This window comes from Eschrichtius robustus, chromosome 17 (assembly GCF_028021215.1).
Source record: "Eschrichtius robustus isolate mEscRob2 chromosome 17, mEscRob2.pri, whole genome shotgun sequence".
In the NCBI taxonomy this organism is placed as follows: Eukaryota; Metazoa; Chordata; class Mammalia; order Artiodactyla; family Eschrichtiidae; genus Eschrichtius; species Eschrichtius robustus.
In genome coordinates, this window is record NC_090840.1 from 78438482 (window position 1) to 78458127 (window position 19646).

Consider the following 19646-nt stretch of genomic DNA (forward strand, 5'->3'; position numbering starts at 1 on the left):
TAGGAAATGCAAATGAATCTACAGTGACCCAAAGCAGATCAGAGGTTACCTGAGGAGGAGGGAGAGAAGGATTACCAAGCATCACAGGGGAAGTTCTGGGGGTTATGGTATTTTGTTAGTCATCTGTGATGGCTTCAGTGATGGTTTTCAGAATGTCAAAATTTGTCGAATTTGTCAAATTTCAATATGTGCAGTGTATTGTACTTCAACAAAGCTGTTAAAAAAAGACCTCTGTTAAAGGGAGAGCAAGAGAGAAGGAATGGCGTGACGATCGTGAATGAGTAACGATGGGCTATTTCAGGAGGGTCAGACGGAGCGGCCCCTTGCTGTGCCTGGGCCGTCTCTGCGCTCTACATGCCTGGCAGCACGCGACTGAACAACACAACGCCGGGCCACGCTGCTCACCTTCCCAAAGAGGTGAGACATCACCATGTCTGGAAGGGCTTGGGTCCATCCGGAGATCTGGGAGGACAGAAACAGGGATTAGAAAGCCGGCGTTCACAGTAGCCGGACAAGGTCAGGCCAATCCCACTGCCCTGGGGGCGGAGCCGCAGTGTGGGCTCCCTGGCACTCAGGTCTGAGGACGCCCCCTGGATGGGAAGGCGGTTACCTGTCTCCAGTTACTTACTGGACCTGGGGCCCTGGAAGGCAGGGTCATCAATTCCTTACTCTCAGAGCCCGGGGCACAGGAGACGCGGGGAAAATGCGTCTGAACAAAGACCCCACGTACTCCCAGCTTTTGTCGGGCCTCAGCTCACCAAGTCCTCAGTAAAGGGGGCCTGTCCACGACTTCTAAACACACACTGAGCTCCCAGTCTACACGCCAGGATCTGCTTACCTCAAACTATCCTTTCTGTATCATCCTCTAGATTTTCCCTCTTAAGCCAGTTTCCTCTCTCTAAATATACTGACCTTCTCTTCTCTACCTGCTCCCACCGACAATGCTAGGTATACAGCAGGAGCTCCATAAGTGCTAGGCATACAGCAGGAGCTCCATAAATGTGTGTGGACCAACTTCAGTGTCAGGCAGGAACCCATAGGGGCGAGAAGCTCTAGACCTGGGGGACCTAGGCTGACCCGTCTGCCACCTCCTAGCTGTGTGCCCCTGGGAGGGTAGCAGAGCCACTGGACCTCAGACCTCTCATCTGTAACCAGGATGCCAGGAGCTTCAGAGTCACAAGGCCAAGGTGAGGGTTACACATGGCAACTACACATGTCACAGGATCAGACCCCAGCGCCTGACACACACTAGGTCTTCCTAGAGGAAGAGGACTTCCTCTTCCAGGGCTGGGGCTGGAAAGGAAAGATACGGTGCAAATACTAAAACCCCCCAAACAGCCCTCGGGCTCCACTCTAGCCAGTGGGGCTCAACGTCCCAGCCCCCATGTCTGGCTCAGAACAGCTACCAAGAAGCCAAACTGGCCGACTGCAGTGCCATTCCCTTTGCTGGAAAACAAAATAAAAAACAGGGAATGTGTTCCGCTCCTGAATATCACGCCGGTGGGAGGAAAGGGCCCCCTCATCCTGGTGGAATGTTCCAGGAAGAAATGAAATATCACAGTGGCCAGGATGGGGTGGGAAGTAGGGGGAGGGGGGACCCCTTCAAACCTTCAAACCCCCTGTCCCCAACAGCCATCCCAAACTTGGCAAAAACACACTTTCAAAATGAGAGGCCAGGATCACCCCGGCTTGAAAGTCTTTGTCCTGTTAGAGTTGGAATGGTTTCCCCCTCTCCTTGGCAAATACTGGGGCCTTTATGAAAAAAAAAAACAATAATCTTTTTAAAAGATAAACAAGGAACCCAGCCAGGGCACAGCTTCCTGAGGCAGCTCGGGCCCTTTCCCCAGGCAGGGATGTGTCCTGCTAGCTCTGCATTCCCAGACCTGCGGTGCTTGGGTCTCGGCGGGCATTTGACACCTGCTGATGGAGAGATGGGGCCGGCAGTGAGCCCTGCTCAGAGCTGATTCCAAGGACCACAGAGTCCAAGGGATCTCGTTCAGCCCCAGTTCTCCCACTGCCTGGCTCTGTGCGGCCCTAGACAGCTTCCTAATCCCTGCGACCCTCAGTTTCCTCCTCTGTAAAATGGTTAGAACAATTCCCACTCCTGGAGTGACTGAGGATGGAATGAGGTCATGCAGATATAGCCATGGAGAGTAGAAAGAGAACTTGATAAACATTCAACGCTTGTTAGCTAATAAAGAGAACCTGATAAACATTCAACACTTGTTAGCTAATTATTATTATTGTAAAGTTAAGTGGCATAGAATCAGTACCAGATATGTATTTCTTTTTCATTAATAATATGTAGGTGACTGGGGTGACAGGCATTTGTCTTGTTCATCTTTTTATTCTCAGCATCTTGATCTAAGCCCAACATATGCTAAGTCCCCAGCGAACACTTCTAAACCCAGGTTGTCCTTATAAAAGCTGGCTCGGTACCCGTGTCCCACTGGTATCGCTGGCTCAGACAGCAGGGTCCTATTGAAATCTGAATGGCATATGGCTGAGGTCATGTTCACTATTCAAAGCCAAGCGGAGGAAAGCTGCTTTCTTTGCTGGGGGTGGCGAAGGGGTGGGGCTAGGAGAGGTCTCTTGCATTTTGTGCTCCAGGCAGAGTCAGGCACACCTGCCCCTCTGCAGACTGGGACACCCCCTGCCCGACCCAGGCCCCCAGCCTCACCTTAGAGGCGGCCCAGTCCATCCAGCCTTCCGCACAAGGGTTCACGTTGATGAGGACGAGGCCCTCCACCATCTCGGGGTTGTTCAGCTGCAATTGGAGACACGAAGTGAGAGAGACAACCTAGCCATCTGAGAGACTGTGAACTTTATAAAGTCAAACCAAAGGCTGAGAAAAGTACCAGAAGAGGACCCATGTGGACCCCCAGAGCAGGCTGCTGCTCTCAACACTGCCCCCCCTCCAAAACTGAGGTTCCAGCCTAGTAGACACTGAAAGGGGTTCCTGAGAGAAGGGAAAGAGGAAACCATAGGAGAAGTAGGAGCACGTGTGCTTGGCAGACCTACGTGGGACAAGTCACTTCACCCTGCTGCCCCTCAGCTTCCCTAGCTGTGAAATGGGTACATCATACCATGGACCTCATAAATCAGACAAGCTAATCAGCTCTTCAGTAATCAGTAAGAATTCTATTACTTCTCAGAGATATGGAGATAGAGACCTAAGATACAGTTGAGACCTTATTTTATCTGCTCAGAGCCTGGACAGCCAGACCATTTTGTATTCGTGCCAGCATGCCTAAACTCTAGCAAAGTCCAGCAAATAACAGGCCATCAGATGACATATGGCTGAATAAAATGAGCATCACTGCATTTTGAAACAACTGTTTGGTAAGGATACAAAGGACCCAGCAGCACCTGACCTGGACCCCTAGTAACATAAGTGACATCTGTCATGTTAACACAGATATCTCTGATTAGTTTAGAATTAGTCAGGGTCCAAGAGTTCCCCGACTACAAAAACCGTGCAGCTATCACAAAGAAGTAGCACAGCAGAGTACTCAGTGACGTGAGGACCTGGCCACAATCACTGCGAAGTGAGCGAAGATGATGATCAAGGAACATGTCTCGTGCGGCATTTCAGTGAAGGGAAAGAGCTGCTGGTGTGTACGTGAGTGCACACCCACACACCCCACGTGCATACGTAACTCTGGACCACACACCCCGAAGTGCACTGTGGTTCTCCTTTGGGAAATGGAATTATGGCTCATTTCTTTTTCCTTTTGGGGAGTTTTTTTTGTTGCTTTTCTAATTTTCTTCCTTAATCTTGAATTAATTTTATTTAAAACATATATATTGTGCATATAGAAAGAGAGAGAGTTTTTTTTTTTTTTTTTTAATGAAAGAACTCACAGCAAATCGAGTGAGGATGTAGGCGCCCGCTCCGGTTCCCATGCCAATGATGCTTTTCAGTCTGGAAGGAGAAATAAAAATTCACATCCCAGAAGGAGTGAGCGATGGGAAGCGCCCTTTGAAAACCTTCCCCGCCCCTCTCATCTCCCCAGGGGTGTGTCGTGGGCATTGCTGAGGGCGGCTGGCAGGCTAGACAAAGTGGGACCACGCTGCCATATGTGCCCTGCAGGACCTGCAATGCATCATGCTTTATGTCTGGACAGAAGACCTTGACCTTGGAAAGACTCATGCCTTTCCCTCACTCCTCTCCCGACCGCGGCCAGGCTCTGACAGGCCCGCTGTCATTTACGGGAAGGCCTATTTACCAAACTGCTTCTTCCCGCTCTTCAGCTTTATTTTGGATTCTAAAACTTGGAATGAAAATGAATTGGGCAAGAACTTGGAGGTGTTATCATCGTACAAAAGGCTCCACTAAGAAGTTTCCTTGAGCCCTGAAGAAATAAAGGCCTGGAGGGAGATGTTAAGGGTTCAGGCAACCCTATTCCAGAATGTTCCATGGGAAAGAGAAAGCAATAAAAGAAGAGAGGCGAGGAAAGGATGGGTGGGGTGGCTGTCATCGGGTGATGGATTGACTCAAGGAGAAAAGCCCGACTTGCAAGAGGCAGATGGGAGTAAAGAGACTGCATGAAAAACAGTGTCTGCAGAGTACAACAAGCTGATTTCTTCCCTGATCTTTAAGCATTAACCTAGATTTCAGTGCCGGGGCCAGATCAAGACCCCAGGAGAGGCAGAAGCTAGAGATCACCCTTCTCTGCATGCTGGTGGGGGAGTGGATCCCTCACTCTTACCCAAACTGGTGAAGGACTCCAGGCAGCATTTCCGCCAGCTGGTCCATGGAGGGGTACATGTACCTTGGGAGAGGCCATGCAGAGGCAGTTAACAAGAGCCGGGACCCCAGCGAAAATGAACAGTGCAAACGAAAACACACTTGATAGGCAGGGACCGTGCAACCAACCGCCCTGTAGGCCCAGACTCCCCAGTAGAGTCCCCTCCCGCGGCCCCCACTCCAAGCACCCCACCGTGTACACAGCCTGCTCCTCTGAGCAAGGATGCTCTCCATTCTATTTCCCCCACCTTTTACTTTGTAAAGTGACCCTTTACAAACCGCTTCCTATGTTCCAGGTCCCACAACAAGCATTTGATGAGCACTGTAAGCTCATTTAATCTTTACAACTAGTCTATGAGGTTGCTATGAGTTCCCTCATATAAAGATTGTAAATATCATGAAGGCTAAGAGATAAGTGACTTGGCTTCACAGACAAGCAGGGATTTGGAGCTCTCAGGATTTCAAGGCCCATGTACTCACTTACCTTCCCAAAGGAGGTCTCCTGGCAGCCCTCCCGTGAAGCCCTCCTGACCTTGGGGAAGCCCCTCCCTCTCATCTCCTCTCCCCAAGAGATGCTTGAGAAGAAGCCTGGGAGACAAGGCAGAGAAGGCAAGCCACCCTGCTTGGCTGGACACAGTGGCTTCAGGAAATGGATACCCAGGGCGATTTTAAGGCACAGGGATGCCTCAACTCACACATCTTCCGGGACCACTCCTCCTGTTAACAGAGGGCTGGGGGAGCTCCTCTCTGTTCAAAACTGGCCGATGACAGCAGGTACCGAGGAGGGTGACGGTGGTGAGGACTCTCATTGGGTGATCAGGGAGCCTGCAGGCTGCCTGGGTCTGTACATTAAGGCGAGGGCTTCCCCTTTGCTGGATGCAGGAAACAACAGTTTCCCATCATCAACTCCTTAGCAGGGCCTGGAAAGGGTCTCTTGTTCCCACTGTGCCCACCTTTCCAATGGGGACACCAGAGGCCAACCTCTGGCACCACACGAAGCCACCTTCCAGGCTGGCTCCTTCTTCTCGGCCAGCAGGTTCTCCTTCCAGATTATCTACCATTTCTAGACTGGCTCTCCTCTTGGCCTTTGCACATGCTGTTCCCTCTGCCTCTCCAGAAGCAAGTGTATGTTCACCTCCCTTGAATTTCCACAAAGAATCCCTAGAGCCTTTGCCCGGCCAGGTGCCTACAACCCTAGCCAGAGTTTCCGCACATTTTCTTTCCCATCTCCCTAGAAGGAACTCAAAGGTTTGTCCTTTTCACCAAGGTCTTGGCTGTCATCAGGGAGTCTGGCCCATTTTATGGAAAGTGAGTCCACACGGCACGCTGTGTTAGGAGCCAGCTCCTCCGAATGTCCCGTGGTCCTGGAGGCAGGTCCCTGGGGGAGCCGTCAAGATGCCTCACAAGACCCACTCGGTCTAGGTGCTGGGGGGACACCCACTAGAAGGCATTCCACAATGCCGACTTCGGGGCTCAGGAATCAGAGCAGGCAGGAAGGAGTCCCTTCAACAGAGGAGTTGTTGGGCCTTTCTCATGCCAGGCTCCTGGTGAGGCAACGGGAACCCACACGAGCAAAGCAGACACGGTCCTGTGCAGGAGCCGGGGGGCGAGTCAGCAGAAACAAATATGCGTAACTCATGACAGTGGCGACCACCGGGGAGGGGAAGGTGCTGAGAGTGGGAGGCTGAAACAGCGAGATCTGTTCTGACCAAGTGGTCAGGGAGGGCTTCTTGGAAGAAGTGCCATTGAAGGGGACACGGGTTGGGGAGAGCTTGAGGACTGAAGAGTGTAGGGAACATTCTAGGCAGGGGGACCAGCATGTGCAAAAGGGAAAGAGCCAGGAAGACCCCGGTTGGCGGGGCTACACATCAATGAACCCGTTGTCTTTCTGAAATGGCCACGGCTCGGTTTGGAGCCAGCAGCCCCCAGACGGAGAGAGTTGGGGAGACACCTAACTCCACGGCTTCTTTCCTCACTGCTCTTGGGGGGTGGGTACACAGCCAGCAGGCAACAGGATTCTACTCACGAGGCCCCATGTGTAGAAAGCTGACTCCGGAGCCGGGAGTGACCCGGCCAGGGGCCCCTATCCCTGCTTTGCCGTCTCAGCCTCAGGATGAGGGGGGTGCACCCTGGAGGGCCTAGGAGACCCCTGACCACGCCAGACCCCACTCAGGCAGTGGGTCCCACCAGCCACACGCTGGAATCGCCTGGTAACTTAGGGGAACAAATACCCCGCACCTTGGCCTCCGGGTCAACTGAACGAAAATTCCTGAGAGTGGGGCTCAGGTTTCAGAATATTAATATTTTTAAAATCTCCCCGTGGGGAGCTGAGAGTCACTGGGTTACCCCAAGTCTTTCAAACAATTTGTCCAAGCAAAGATGGATATACTGACAGACGCTTAATCTGCTGCTGTATTAAGAAGCTTTTAACTCTTTTAACAGATGTCTGGGCATCCCTTCCCTTCCTCTCTGATAAAGGTTAATGATTAAGGATGATTCAGAACACTAACAAAAAAGATCTCTGTGATACCAAGAAGGCCTCTTTGGCAGACTTTAAACCCAAGAACCTGGTCCCACCTTGGCTGAGTCACAGCACGGTGAGGGGCCTCCGAGAGGTCTGCCTCCCCCATGTGAGCCTGACTGCCCAGTGCACTCAGTAAGCCTGCCCCAGCCTCACGACGAGAGCTGAAAGCCCACATCAGCCACGCACCGGGGAGGAGCAGGCAGTGTAGACACCTGGGATCAAGGCAGCCGGATGTTCCAAAGACAGTTTGAGTCTTAGAGCCAGCAGACTGGGCTCAAACCTGCTCCCCGCCCCCCAATTAAACCAGCTGTGCGAGCTTGAGCAAGGCAGTTAACCCCTCCACGCCTCCGTTTTTCCATCTAGAGAACGGAGCTACCAGCACCAGCCATGTAAGGATTAAATACAAATGACATTTGTAAATAAAGATGATTAAGTCTGGCCCACAGGACATACTTCATCAATATCATTTCCAATTATGGTCTCTATTTTTCTTCCCAACTTTCTAGATCTTTCTCCTAACTATTTCATCTTGTCAAGACCCTCTTCCACTTCAGTCCTGTCCGGGCCATGTTCCCCTATAAAAAGCCAGCCTAGCTGGGCTGCTGTGTGGGGTGGGGACAGGATGTCTGGAGGGTTAGGGTTGGGGAGCTCTTGACTGATGGTTATGGGGGTTCAGTTTAGGCTAATTAAAAGGTCCTGGAGATAATGGTGGTGATGGCTGCACCACAATGTGAATGTACTTAATGTCAGTGAACCACACACTTACAAATGGTTAAAAACGGTAAAATTTAGGTTATATATATTTTATCACAATTAAAAAAGAAACATTAAAAGCCTGACTAATGCCTCCTCCCACCACCTGTTCCCACCCTGCATGGCTCTCCTTTCCCTGTCCTGGGGCCCGAGGCTCCCTCCTCTTACCCCGTGGGGAAGGATGCAGCACTGTCCTGCTGGCCAGGGGCGTCCACGTGGCAGACAGCAAAGTGCTGGGTGATCTCCTGCATGTCCTCGGAGTTGAAGAGGGGGTTATAGCAGGTTTTGTCTGGAGAACAGGCAGGGGAGAGAGAAGAGGAAGAAGTTAGGAGAGAATAAAGTCTGTATTCATTCTGTTGGTTTCGTGCCTACACAGCAGGGGGAAGGAACTTTCAAGAAAGAATGGCTACATTTTCTTTCCCACTTTCCTCTGGTGATAAAAGGCAAGAATAAGTCATGGGGCAAGGGAGTGGGTGTGGAAGTGGAGACGGTCAGTAAACTCTCCTGCCTATGCTGGTGGATGACATAAACTTCCAGGCAGCGCTGGGAGGGGATCCCATTCCAGCTCCTGCTTCTTCCCCCAACAGTCGTGGCCGTGATGGTCCTCGTATGAGGTGGGGTTGCCCCACTGACACTCTCTTTCTCTCTAGGTCTCCTAAACCCTCACCTCAGGGATACTGGCCAGGGCACACAGGATTTTCAAACAAGGAGGACCACTCTTATGTGGGCTTGGATGAGCCTCCTTATTGCTGAGGCAAAGCTGGCCAGCTGGTCGCCAAAACACTTCCTTTTTCTTCCAGGACACACTTCTGGACTACATTTCCCAGCCTCCCTTGCAAACAGAGGCAGTCATGTGATCAGATTCTAGCCAATAGCATGTGAGGCTCCCCCTTCCCTCATAACACCTGCCACCCAATCCTCTAGGTTTCTCTCCTCTTTCTTGCGTCACTGCCAGGTGTGGAGGAGCCAACAGAAGCCTCAGAGGCTCCAGGGGATGGTGGAGTCACAGCTAGAAAGAGCCTGGGTCCCTGAATCACCACATGGAAGGTGTCCCACAGAATGTCCACTGAGTTGTTACATGAGTGAGAAATAAACATATATCATGTTAAGCCACAGAGGCCTTGGGTCTTTTGTTACAGCACTTACTGTACCCTAACAATGGAGGAGTAACACCACCAAATGCAATTCCATGTCCTCATCAGAATCAGTGGAATAAGGTGGTATATATCAAAGTACCTAGCATCGGATCTGGTACATAATGGTTACAAGGGGGCATATGGGGGGAAAAGAGAGATAAAAGAGAAGTGAGAGTGAAGGAGAAAAATGGTTTTCAGTGACTGACATCATTCGCGGCCTCGAGGTATTAATAAGCTGTTGGAAAAACAATGTCATTCAGTCCATCTGTTAATCAAAAATCAAGCAAGCATCCAGCTTGCAATACGCACTGGACCAGGAAGGGCCATAAGCGCCTTCTGAATCATCACAGAAGCATTTCTGTTCTGTGTAATTGTAATACTAAGTAGATCTTATTCCAGTCCCATCTGTGAAAAACCCACATTTGGGAACACTTCCTGGTAATCTTAAGAATTCGCAATCTAAACATCCATAGCAGCAGTATTCAGAATGGTCGAGAGGTGGGAAATCCAAATGCCCATTAAACGAGGATAGACAAATAAAATGCGATGCATCCGTACAATGGAATATCATTCAGCAAAAGAGAATAAAGTACTGATATATGGCACAATGCGGACGTACCTTGAAAACATTACGAAAGAAGCCAGTCACGAAAGACCACACATTGTGTGATTCCATTGATAAAAAATGTCCAGAATGGGCAGATCTTAGAGACAGAAAGTAGACTAGTGGTGGCCCGGGGCTGGGGGGTATGGGAGATTGGGGGGCGATAGATAAGAGGACAGAACTTCTTTTCAGAATAATAAAAATGTTCTAAAATGGATTGTGCTGAAGGTTGCACAATCCTGTGAAAACACTAAAAACCACTGTAGGCCTTCATTAAAGGCAGTCACTGTCACACAGCCTGATGGTGGAGGACTCCTGAGTCCCCAGCATTTCCCAGCCCCCAGGCAGTGCATTCCGGGCTCGTCCAGTCTGTGGCAAGAGTTCTCCCCAGAACAGCTCCAGGAAGTCCCGGCAAAAGAGGATGAGGCGGACTCCCAGCCACCCGCCCTTCCTAGCTCTCCTCTCCTCCAACCCCGGCAGGAACCGGCTCGCCCAGGACACGCGGCTCCTCGGAACTTACGGTTCATGCCAATGTCGTGGTAGGTGAGGATGACGGGTCGGTTCCCCTTGGGGGTCCCACACAGTGTGACGTGAATGGAGCCATGCAAAGTCTCGATGTCCTGCTCCTGGGGAGAGACAGACAGACGGGCCTGTCATGTGGGACCCGCAGTCACGGTGTGGCTGGAATTACAGCCTGCAGACACCCAGCGCGCGTCTCACTGCAGTTGGAGGAAAGCTCCTAATTTGGTCGTGGGAGCACTGGGCTTCGGGGGGCAGCTCTCTCTGGCCAGAGAAGCCGCTCCGAGAAGCAGAGACGAAAGGGGAAGGGGGACCAAGGAAGCACCCCGCCATCCGTTGAGGTCAATGGTTGCCAATCTGAAGAAATTGGCTCAAAAATAAATACACCCCAATTTTCAGGTTCCACCTTGAGAGCGGGAAAACTCAGTATCTGCGCTTTGAACAAAAACCCTCTCCCTTCTCCATCCCAGGCTGAGAGATGCTGGGGCTTCCAGGCATCCGCTTTGAAGACCCCTGAAGCATCTCCCAGGCGGCCGTTGTGCTTCTGTGACATGGGAAGAATAATGGAACCTCAGGGGGAAGGGTGAGTGCTTAGTGCCCAGGCCCATCCCCAGTACAGGGGTCCCCCTGGGCCACCTGCCTTATACCCCCCAACAAAATGAGTGCCCTGAACACAGAGCTCCCATCTCCCCAGCCCTCTCTCTCTTCCTCTGAGTGCCTGTTCACTCCTGCCTATACAAACGCTGGAAAAATCCGCAGACGGTGGGGCAATGGTCCAGCCCCCAGGGGGGACCACAGATCATCTGCTGGGCTGAGCCCTGGCCCTGAAGCCACCGTGGGAACAATGGTACATTGTGGGGACCGCATTCTCCATTGTCTCCTCAGCTGACCCACAAGGCGCCCTCTAAAAATAGGCCAGGCTGGGCAATGTCCCCACCGGCCTGGGGCATCAGGGTTCAAATCCAAGCTCTGCCTTCCCCAAGCCCTCTGAGCCCCCAGAGCCCCATCCGTAAGACGGGAGGGAGCTGACCACCCCGGGTTCCTCAGCAGAGGAGATAAGCCTGGTGAGGAATACAGTCCCCGGCGAGATGGGGCTGCTCGGGACGCGGGGGCAGAGGGGTTAATGAGGTGCCTGAGCACCACCTTGGTGGCAAGGTGTGGGACGTCCAGCCCTGGCTGGCACCCAGGATGTGTCTAGCAGCCCCCAGGGGTGTGAATGGGTAACAGATGCTGATCGATCTCTTTGAAGGCCTTAAAATTATAAAGCCGTGGGACCAGAGCTAAATTTGTCCAAGAAGGAAGAGACTGCCTCTGTCCTGTTTACTGTGACATCCTCAGGCCCTGGCACAGCTCAGGATCTGCTGGATAAAGACCTGACACTCGCATGATCATGGTGAACATAGCTTCTCTAGGGAGTCCATTGACCTATTTTGGGTTCAGGCTCCACTCTGCCCCTTTCGGCAAGCTCTCCCCACAGAATTCCCAGGACGGGTGTGAAGTCTCCCAGGACTGGCACGAGCCCCACGGAGCACTAACGCTTCACCCCCACGAGGCACCACGGAAGTGCTGTGACCGTGGCCCGCGGCCTCACACCACTGCAGACTTCAGCCTGTGCTGCAGAAGAGCCATCAGCTGTGGTTATCCTTATTTGGAAGGATAAAGAACCCAGCCTCAGAAGCTGGAAGTGGCCTGGTGTAGGTGTACAGGTGTGGCAAGGTCGCCGAGAGGCAGGGATAACATTCGCTAAGTGCCCACCAAGAGCCAGGTGAGCTGAGCGAACCCATTTTCCAGATGAAGAAATCGAGGTGACCACCCCCAAGAGCACACAGCTTGTAGCGTGAACCAGGATTACAACCCACGTCTGCTGGGCCCTCATGCAGGTGTTGGCCCCCATCAGCCCTCCTGAGTTCTGTGTCCACCTGCCCACACGGGGAGGAGGAGGGAAGGCAAGAGTGACCTTCCCCGTGCCTGAGACCCACTCCTTAAGTCACCCGCGCACACGCACAAGGTTCTCAGCCGACCCTGGGGCTCTCTCTCCGCTGGCCCAAACCAAGAAGGCTGGGTCTGAGATTGCATGGAGGAATTAAAACTCTCACAGACACGTCCCTTTGTCCTCTGCAGTCCCAAAGGAACATTCTGCCCTTCTGTCTCCGTGGGGATGAATCACCCAGTGTCCTGGAGGGAGGAACCCACCCGTGTCCCCCACGTTCTCCCAAAGAGAGGGCACCGAGGGACCCAGAACTGCATGGTCCACTCCCTGTCCTGAGAGGGGAAAGCTCTGTCTCAGGGCTCCTCAGGGGTCCCCCGTCTGGCTAGAACAGTGGCTGGAAACACCCACAGAACCCCTCCACCATCCAGACCGCCATCCTGGGCTCTTCCAAGTTCAGAGCCAGATCTCAAAAGTCTGGGCTCACAGGGGTCTGATCCAGCCAGGGGCATGCAAGAAAGAGAAGGCCAGGCTGCCTGGATTTTCCTCTCACCTCCTCTGGAAGAGTCTAGAAAGCCACTCTCTCAGGGTGCAAAGGGGAGGGCAGTATGACGGCAATAATCATTGCATCTGGCCCTGCTCTGAGGATTTTACATCCGCTCTCCCATTGAATCCACACAACAGCTCCACTGGGTAACAACTGCCCACATTTCACAAATGAGGAGACTGAGGGGAATTAGCTCGAGGTCACACAGCTGGAACAGTGCAGCAGGATCTGAACCCGAGACCGTCCAAGTCCAAAGCCTGTGCTCTTTGCTGTCTCCGTTTTAACACTCTGTGCCAGGTGCCCCGTGAAGAAAGAAAACCTTTAATAGGCAACGTGCACGGTGACTCCCTAAAGAGGGACGCAGGAAGTCAGGTCCCCATGGATGTGACTGTAGATTGCTTTTTATCTCCCCAGCGTCTCCAAAACCCAGTAATCCACGGGGCAGGTGCTGGGATACACTGGTACACAGAACAGAGAAATAACATCTGCTCCTCCCACCCTCCCCAAATGCACATCTGCCCCCAAACTGCAGGAATGTACAGCAGGTGTGTCTGACTTGGAACAGCCTCGGCACAAACGTCACTTCCTCGGGGTGGCCCTTCCTGCCACCCACTGTACACAGGACACATGGCTCCTGTCCTCTTCCTTGTAGCATCTACCACAATGGCACATATCTGTTTCTTATCCATCTCCCCAACCTGACTGCAGATTCCCAGGGAGAAAGGCTTGCTCTGCCCTGGAGAAGGTGCGTAGAGATTTACGCAGTCTACACCACCTGTAAGCTGGTAAGTTGTGAAACGGCACCGATATCGCCTACTGTCTGCACTGCCTGTAAGCTGGCAGGTGGTGAAAACAGAACCTACCACTAAGTAGTCCTCAAAGATTTCAGCTCTTCGGCTGCCAATTCTGGCTTGGGAGCTTTGTGAGCTACGGCAGACTATGTCGGTGGGCCTCCCAGACATTCGTTGTCCTCTTCTTTATGACAAAATTCCCAGCAATGTGCCTGATGAAATTCTCTCCTTCCCCGTCTCCCTTGTAGCCAAGGATGGTCAGAAGATTCAGTTCGGGCCAATGAGATGTCAGCAGAATTTGCTGCAGCTTTGAGGAGAATTCTTTTAAAGACTCAAAGTTGGCCTTTTAATTTTTCTTTTTCACCCTTCCACCTGCTTACTACCTGGAACATGGGTGAGATGCCCAGGGATTCAGCAGCCATCTTACAAGCACGAGGACAAAAGCTACATGCTCAAGGTGGCAAAGCAGCAAGCTGAAAGGAGTCTGAGACTGGGTGACATTCACAGCCTGCTGTACTAGGCCTTCTGGGTCAGCGAAAATGTCAACCATTTCCTTGTTTAGGGCACTGTTTGTTGGGTGATATTAATTCTAAGGATACACCCACCATGGGACCTTGGCCAAGTTACCAGACTTCTCTGAGAATTCCTTCCCTCAGCTGTAAACTGAGGTCAGTAACAAACCCTTCTGCTTGTGGAGGTGCTCCCAAGACTTTTAGAAGGGACCGGAAAGTGTTTTGGAAATTGCAGCGTTTCCCTCCATGCTGGCTGTTCCAGATGCCCACCCCAGAGACGATTACTGTGAAGCCACAGGGACCAGTCCCCAGGGTTTAAGTCCACTGGTTGGATGATCTAGGAGAGCTCTGAGACCAGCTGCTGCACCTCCCTCCATAATCCGCCTGCCCAGCAGGCCCTAGGGAGATGCTGAACGCTTTGGACTCTAAGAGGATGACACACTTACCCGGGCTCTAAGTCAGCTGGCGCGCTGGGCCGCCCCTCCCTTCAGTCTAGCAAGCCTTGGTCAAGGCACAGCCTGAGGGCGGAGGGCACCCTTTGGAACAGCAGGCAAAGAAAGCTGATTTAGGCTCATCACAGGTAGCATTAAGTCAAGGCTTGCTGAGGCAAGCAAGGCAAATCATGAGAACACAGGCTCCAGAGAAAATGCCAGGGGCTTGCCCCACCACCAGCTTTATGTGAAATAACCCCTCCCCGTATCTTCCTGGTCCATCGCCTGTGCCCGCAGTGGGGGAGGGGAGGCCTGGCTGAGCCACTGATCTTGTCCTGACCATTCAGTAAGGAACACATGGATTATGAAGACTGACAGGGGAGGGTACATGTGTGGAAGGAGCACAATCGTATTTGCATAGAAGGGCAGCCATCCCCTTACCGGACAAACACCATAAAGCCAGGTCTGGCCCCGGTGCTCTCAGGACAGCCATTTCACAGATGGCAAAAGCCAGCCTCCAGGGCTGAAGCCTAGCACCCAAAGGTACACAGCTGCAGGTAACAGAGTTAAGATTCCGGACAGGCCCTTGGGCCTCTGAGTCCTGATACCTGGCCCACTGGGACACCTAGAAGAGAAGAAGATCTCAAAGAGGTCAAGCGCCCTCCGTTTCTCAGCTTTCTTTAATGTTGTCATCACATCGAGAAACAGAAAAGTTATAGTCAGGAAATGATCTGTAGCGGGGGAAAGGGTGCCAGCCTGGGAATACAGCGGGAAGCTGGAACCCACGTGAGGACGGCGATTCTCCAAGCAAGAAAGAATCAGGAGGAAAGTCTCTCTTGGATTAGGGAAAAGAGGAAGAGTGGAAGCAGGGCCATCCACGGAGCAGAGGGAGGCAAAGGAGGCCTGTCTGCTGAGTCTGATGCTGTGTTTATGGCACAATCGTGACACCCTGGGGACAGTGCTACTACCGCCATTTTTACAGAGTAGAAGACTAAGCCCCTAGGAAGTCAGGTGACTAGCCAAGACCGCAGGGCTAGCAGAGGGAAAGCTGATCTGAACCCGCTTCTGTCCACTGTATCTATTTTGCAACACCAGGAGATGGGCGTCTACACTAGGTCAGCCTGATGGCCTGGGCTGGACCGACCTGGGAAGCCCATCGGAGCCCCATCACGGGGATGCTGTCGGGCGAGGTGCTCCGTCCCCTCCACCAGGAGGGCATTCCCAGGAAGCCCACAGAGGAGGGCAGAAGAGGCAAAGCCTCCCTTGGCACTGACCCAGATGCGTGCCACTGCCATCTGTCACTCGGAGTTTGCTCTAAGTCCCCACGGCTTTCTCAGAAGTGAGGCTGGGGGCAGGCGGGGATGGGAAATGGTGGGTTGAGGATTTCCAAGCCCCCAAAGTCTGCCCACCTTCAGTCAGGGGACAGGAAAACAAGAAGCAATCGTGTGCAAAGAAAGAAATTCATAAAAGGTCACCATTTCCATTTTCCCTGTGAGCTGATCTGCTTCCAAGAGATGGGAAAAAAAAATCAGCACCCACACAATGGGGATCAGACGTCCCCCTCTGGCCCAGTTCCACCAGACTGGGAGCTCCAGAGCAGAAGCCAGACCCCAGGAGACCCTCCAGCCCACTGCCTCTCCTGCCCTGGCCCCCTCTATCCCCTCCACCCGGAGGCCCTGTGGGTAACATCAGCTCATTGCCCGGAGATCCCTGGTGAGCACACAAACACAGATTCCCATGGAAACCGAATCAAATCAAACCATCCAAATAACTAAAGATCCAGGTGGAAGGAATTAGAAATAGCAAATCCACCAGGAGAGGAGATCTGGGGCCAAAGGAAGTTACCCAGCCCCTGAGCGGGGAGTGACAAGCAGTGGACTCAACTCTGCTGTCCCCACGCTGCCCTACCCACCCCCACCCCCCCAGTTATATGGCCTTTGGCTCCACACTGAGTCAAGTGTTGCCATCTATCTCATCATCATGTGACAATGGGCAAGTCCCTTAAACCCTCGTCTCTTCACCACGGTTGGCAACAAAACCTCTTTTAAAGGGTTGTTTTGAGGATTAAGTGAGATGATGCAGGAAGAGAGGGCAGCACAGTTTCTGACACACAGCTAACGCTCAAGATACATCAGCTCTTACGACTCCCACGGTTAGTATGTATCTAACGGTCAGATGGACCAAATTTAGGACTATCTCAATAGTACCCTTTGACGAGTTTCTTAACATCCCCAAACTGGTCTCTCATCTGCTAAGGAGAGTATCATTTCCCACCATGGCAGGGAAGCCCTGAGACAATGGGTGGGCAAGCAAATACCCATTTGCTCCCTTCCCACCTCTTCCCTCCCCTCAGTGGCCTTCCACAAAGCCTCCCCACCTGGAGCAGAAGGGGTAGGGCTGGATAATAAAGCATCTGCCAGCTCTGATATTCTTGGATTCTAGAATTCTAGCCAAAGAAAATAAACCAGAACCCAAAATACTCCCACTTTCCCCACTCATAAGATTTGCAAACACAACTGCCTAGTCTGATGCCAGAACCTTCTCTGCAGAGTCAGATCAAACCACTTCCTTCCTGCAACCCCAGCACCTCAGGCCAGCCGCCCACCCAGCTCCGTGCTCTGAGGGCCCCAGAGCCTCTCCAAGAGGGGACAAAGTAGGGTCTCGAGAGCTGCCCGTCCTAAGGTGACGTCAGGCCGGAAGAGATAAGGCCGAGATGCCATCTGCTCTGGCAGCTAAGCTGTCTCCTAAGACAGCAGCTCTGGAGCTGCTTCTCACCGAGGAGCTCTGGGCTAACAGTGTGTATTTTGATTCATGCAAAAAAAAAAAAAAAAAAAATTCTTGACCACTTTGGGAAAGGAAACGAGTCTGCCCGATTTAGTCAAAATGCTGAAGCACCAAATACTCCTTGAAAAATAACATTGGCTGCTTTTGGACACGCACAGTGAGGCAGCTCAGCCTCCTTAAACTCAACTCCCAAAGCGCTGCCCAGACAGGACCCTGATTCCATGAGCCGTAAGGACCAACTAAATGAACAGATGAAAGTGGGCTGCCGTTGAGGCATGTCAGTTCTCGGGTCCTTACAGCAGCTCCCCGCCAAGGGCTTGAATATAAACCCACCATAGCACTGTTCAGATTATCTACCTGGCCAGATCTTTTCTGATAGAAATTGCAAAGGTGACCTAGAATCTAGCACTGCAGTACATGTCGTGGTTGAGAGAGCTGATCTGGGGCAGAGTTGGGTTCGATGGGGCCCCTGCACAGTCGCTGGCCATGGGAAAGCCTCAGTTTCCTCATCTGTCAAGCAGGCATGAGGGTACAAAGTCCCAAAAGATTCAACAAAAGCCCCTGGGAAGGCCTGGGCCCTCGCCTGGCTGATCAGAGAAGCTGAAGCCCACAGCAGGCAGGAGACCGTCATTTTGCAGGAGCTCCCACGTGAATCCAAGGTCAGGGTGTGTGGGCGAGTCCCTGGGCTGGTACGCTCTGCAGCCACCCTTGACCAAGGTGCTGTCAGTCTCTGCTCCCGGCCCTGTGACGCAGAGAACATCAGCCATCACGGCGCACTGCCTCTTCTGAAGGACATACTTCAGCGACCCACGCCCACGATTTTAGAGACTGCTGGAAATCTGGAGGAAACCTTCATAGATATCATGAGTCAACCAGATCTAATAGCCAAATCCAAATGAATATAGTTTTATCCAAAGATCTTTTTGGAAACAACCTTGACAAAGTGTCACTCAGCACTCGGATGCAGCCCAAATATTGTGATTCAATTGTAAGATGGATCCTATTAACAGCTTACAGGAAGAATTCATTTCGCCCTTGGAGGACTCAGAATCCAAGCCAGAGGGACCTCTGCATATGCCAATGCCTCTGCATGGGTGATCGGTCCCTAATCTTCTCCTGTCATATGACTTCACAAATCACTCAGGTCTCAGTCCAGTGTCACCTCCTCCAAAAGCCTTTCCCGACCCCTTAACCGAAGACCTGCCCCATCTCATCAACCTGCACCATCGTCTTCCAAGCCCCGACAGTGGCTGGGGTTGCCATTTTGCTGAATGCTTCATGTGTGTTGCCTCCCCCTTCTAGGGAGCCAGGAGGCTGGGTGCAATCCCAGTCCTACCCCCCTCCCACCCCGTGACCTCAGGCAAGCGACTGAAGCTCTCTGCGCTCAGGCTCTCCATCTGTCAGCTGAAGACAGAGTTCGTTGTGAGCAGTAGGAAAGCAAAACCGGGCAACACACTGGGAATGGTGCTGAGCTATTCGTTTAGAACTGCAGCCCCTGGAAAGAGGGCTCACTGACCGTCAGGCTCACTCCAGTATCCCCAGCACCTAAGACAATGCCAGGCACAGAGCAGGCATTGGTTCAAGGAACAAAGGAATGCACAATTGGGAAAATGCATCCACCTCCCAGGACAGCTCTGGGATTCACTGGGAGGGCTCAGCCCAGGCTGGGGCATGATGTTGATGAGTCGTATCCTGCCTCCCCAGCCCCTCGCCGAGGCTAACCTCTGTGGTCTTCAGGTTGCCGCTCTGCTGATGTTGAGAGGATGTGGCAGCCCGCCCACCCCAGCCTTGGCCACCTTCAAGTTCGCCTGCGCAGGGCCCAAACCTCTGTTCCCTGCTCTTCCTACTACCCGTGCCCGGAGAAGGGAGCCCATAACAGTGCTTGGCAAACTGTCAAGAGTGACACAAAAGCGAGGAATTACCTTCACAGAGAAGAGATAAACTACGTTTTCCAGGTTTCTTGAATGACCAAAATTTTAGAAATCTACAATAACCATAGGACCCAACAATTCCACTTCTGGGTACGTACCCAAAAGGACTGAAAGCAGGGTCTTGGACAGATGTTGCACACCCATGATCACAGCAGCACTAGTCACAGCAGCAGAAGGGCGGAAGCAACCCAAGTGTCCACTGGTGGACGAAAGGATAATTAAAACTCGGTCTAGACATGTAGAGGAGTACTATTCAGCCTTAAAAAGGAAAGACATTCTGACACAGGCTACAGTGTGGATGAAACTTATCTCACATGACATTAGGTGAAATAAGCCAATCACAAAAGGACAAACACTGTGTGATGCCACTTACATGAGCTACTTAGAGTCATTAAATTCTTAGAAACGGAAAGTAGAATGGTGGTTGCCAGAGGCTG

The 19646-nt window shown here is 52.2% G+C and overlaps 1 protein-coding gene across 1 annotated transcript in view; it reads right to left on the reverse strand.

The window, feature by feature from the left end:
* The window catches only part of NDRG1 (N-myc downstream regulated 1), a 55243-nt gene that overhangs the window by 15417 nt on the left and 20180 nt on the right, over positions 1–19646 (reverse strand). Inside the window, exons 4-9 of the mRNA XM_068525310.1 lie at positions 10288–10393; positions 8196–8316; positions 4713–4775; positions 3865–3925; positions 2681–2767; positions 406–462 (exon numbers count right to left, since the gene is read on the reverse strand). Of these exons, the coding sequence (XP_068381411.1) occupies positions 406–462; positions 2681–2767; positions 3865–3925; positions 4713–4775; positions 8196–8316; positions 10288–10393 (495 nt within the window). The remainder of the gene's footprint in view (positions 1–405; positions 463–2680; positions 2768–3864; positions 3926–4712; positions 4776–8195; positions 8317–10287; positions 10394–19646) is intronic.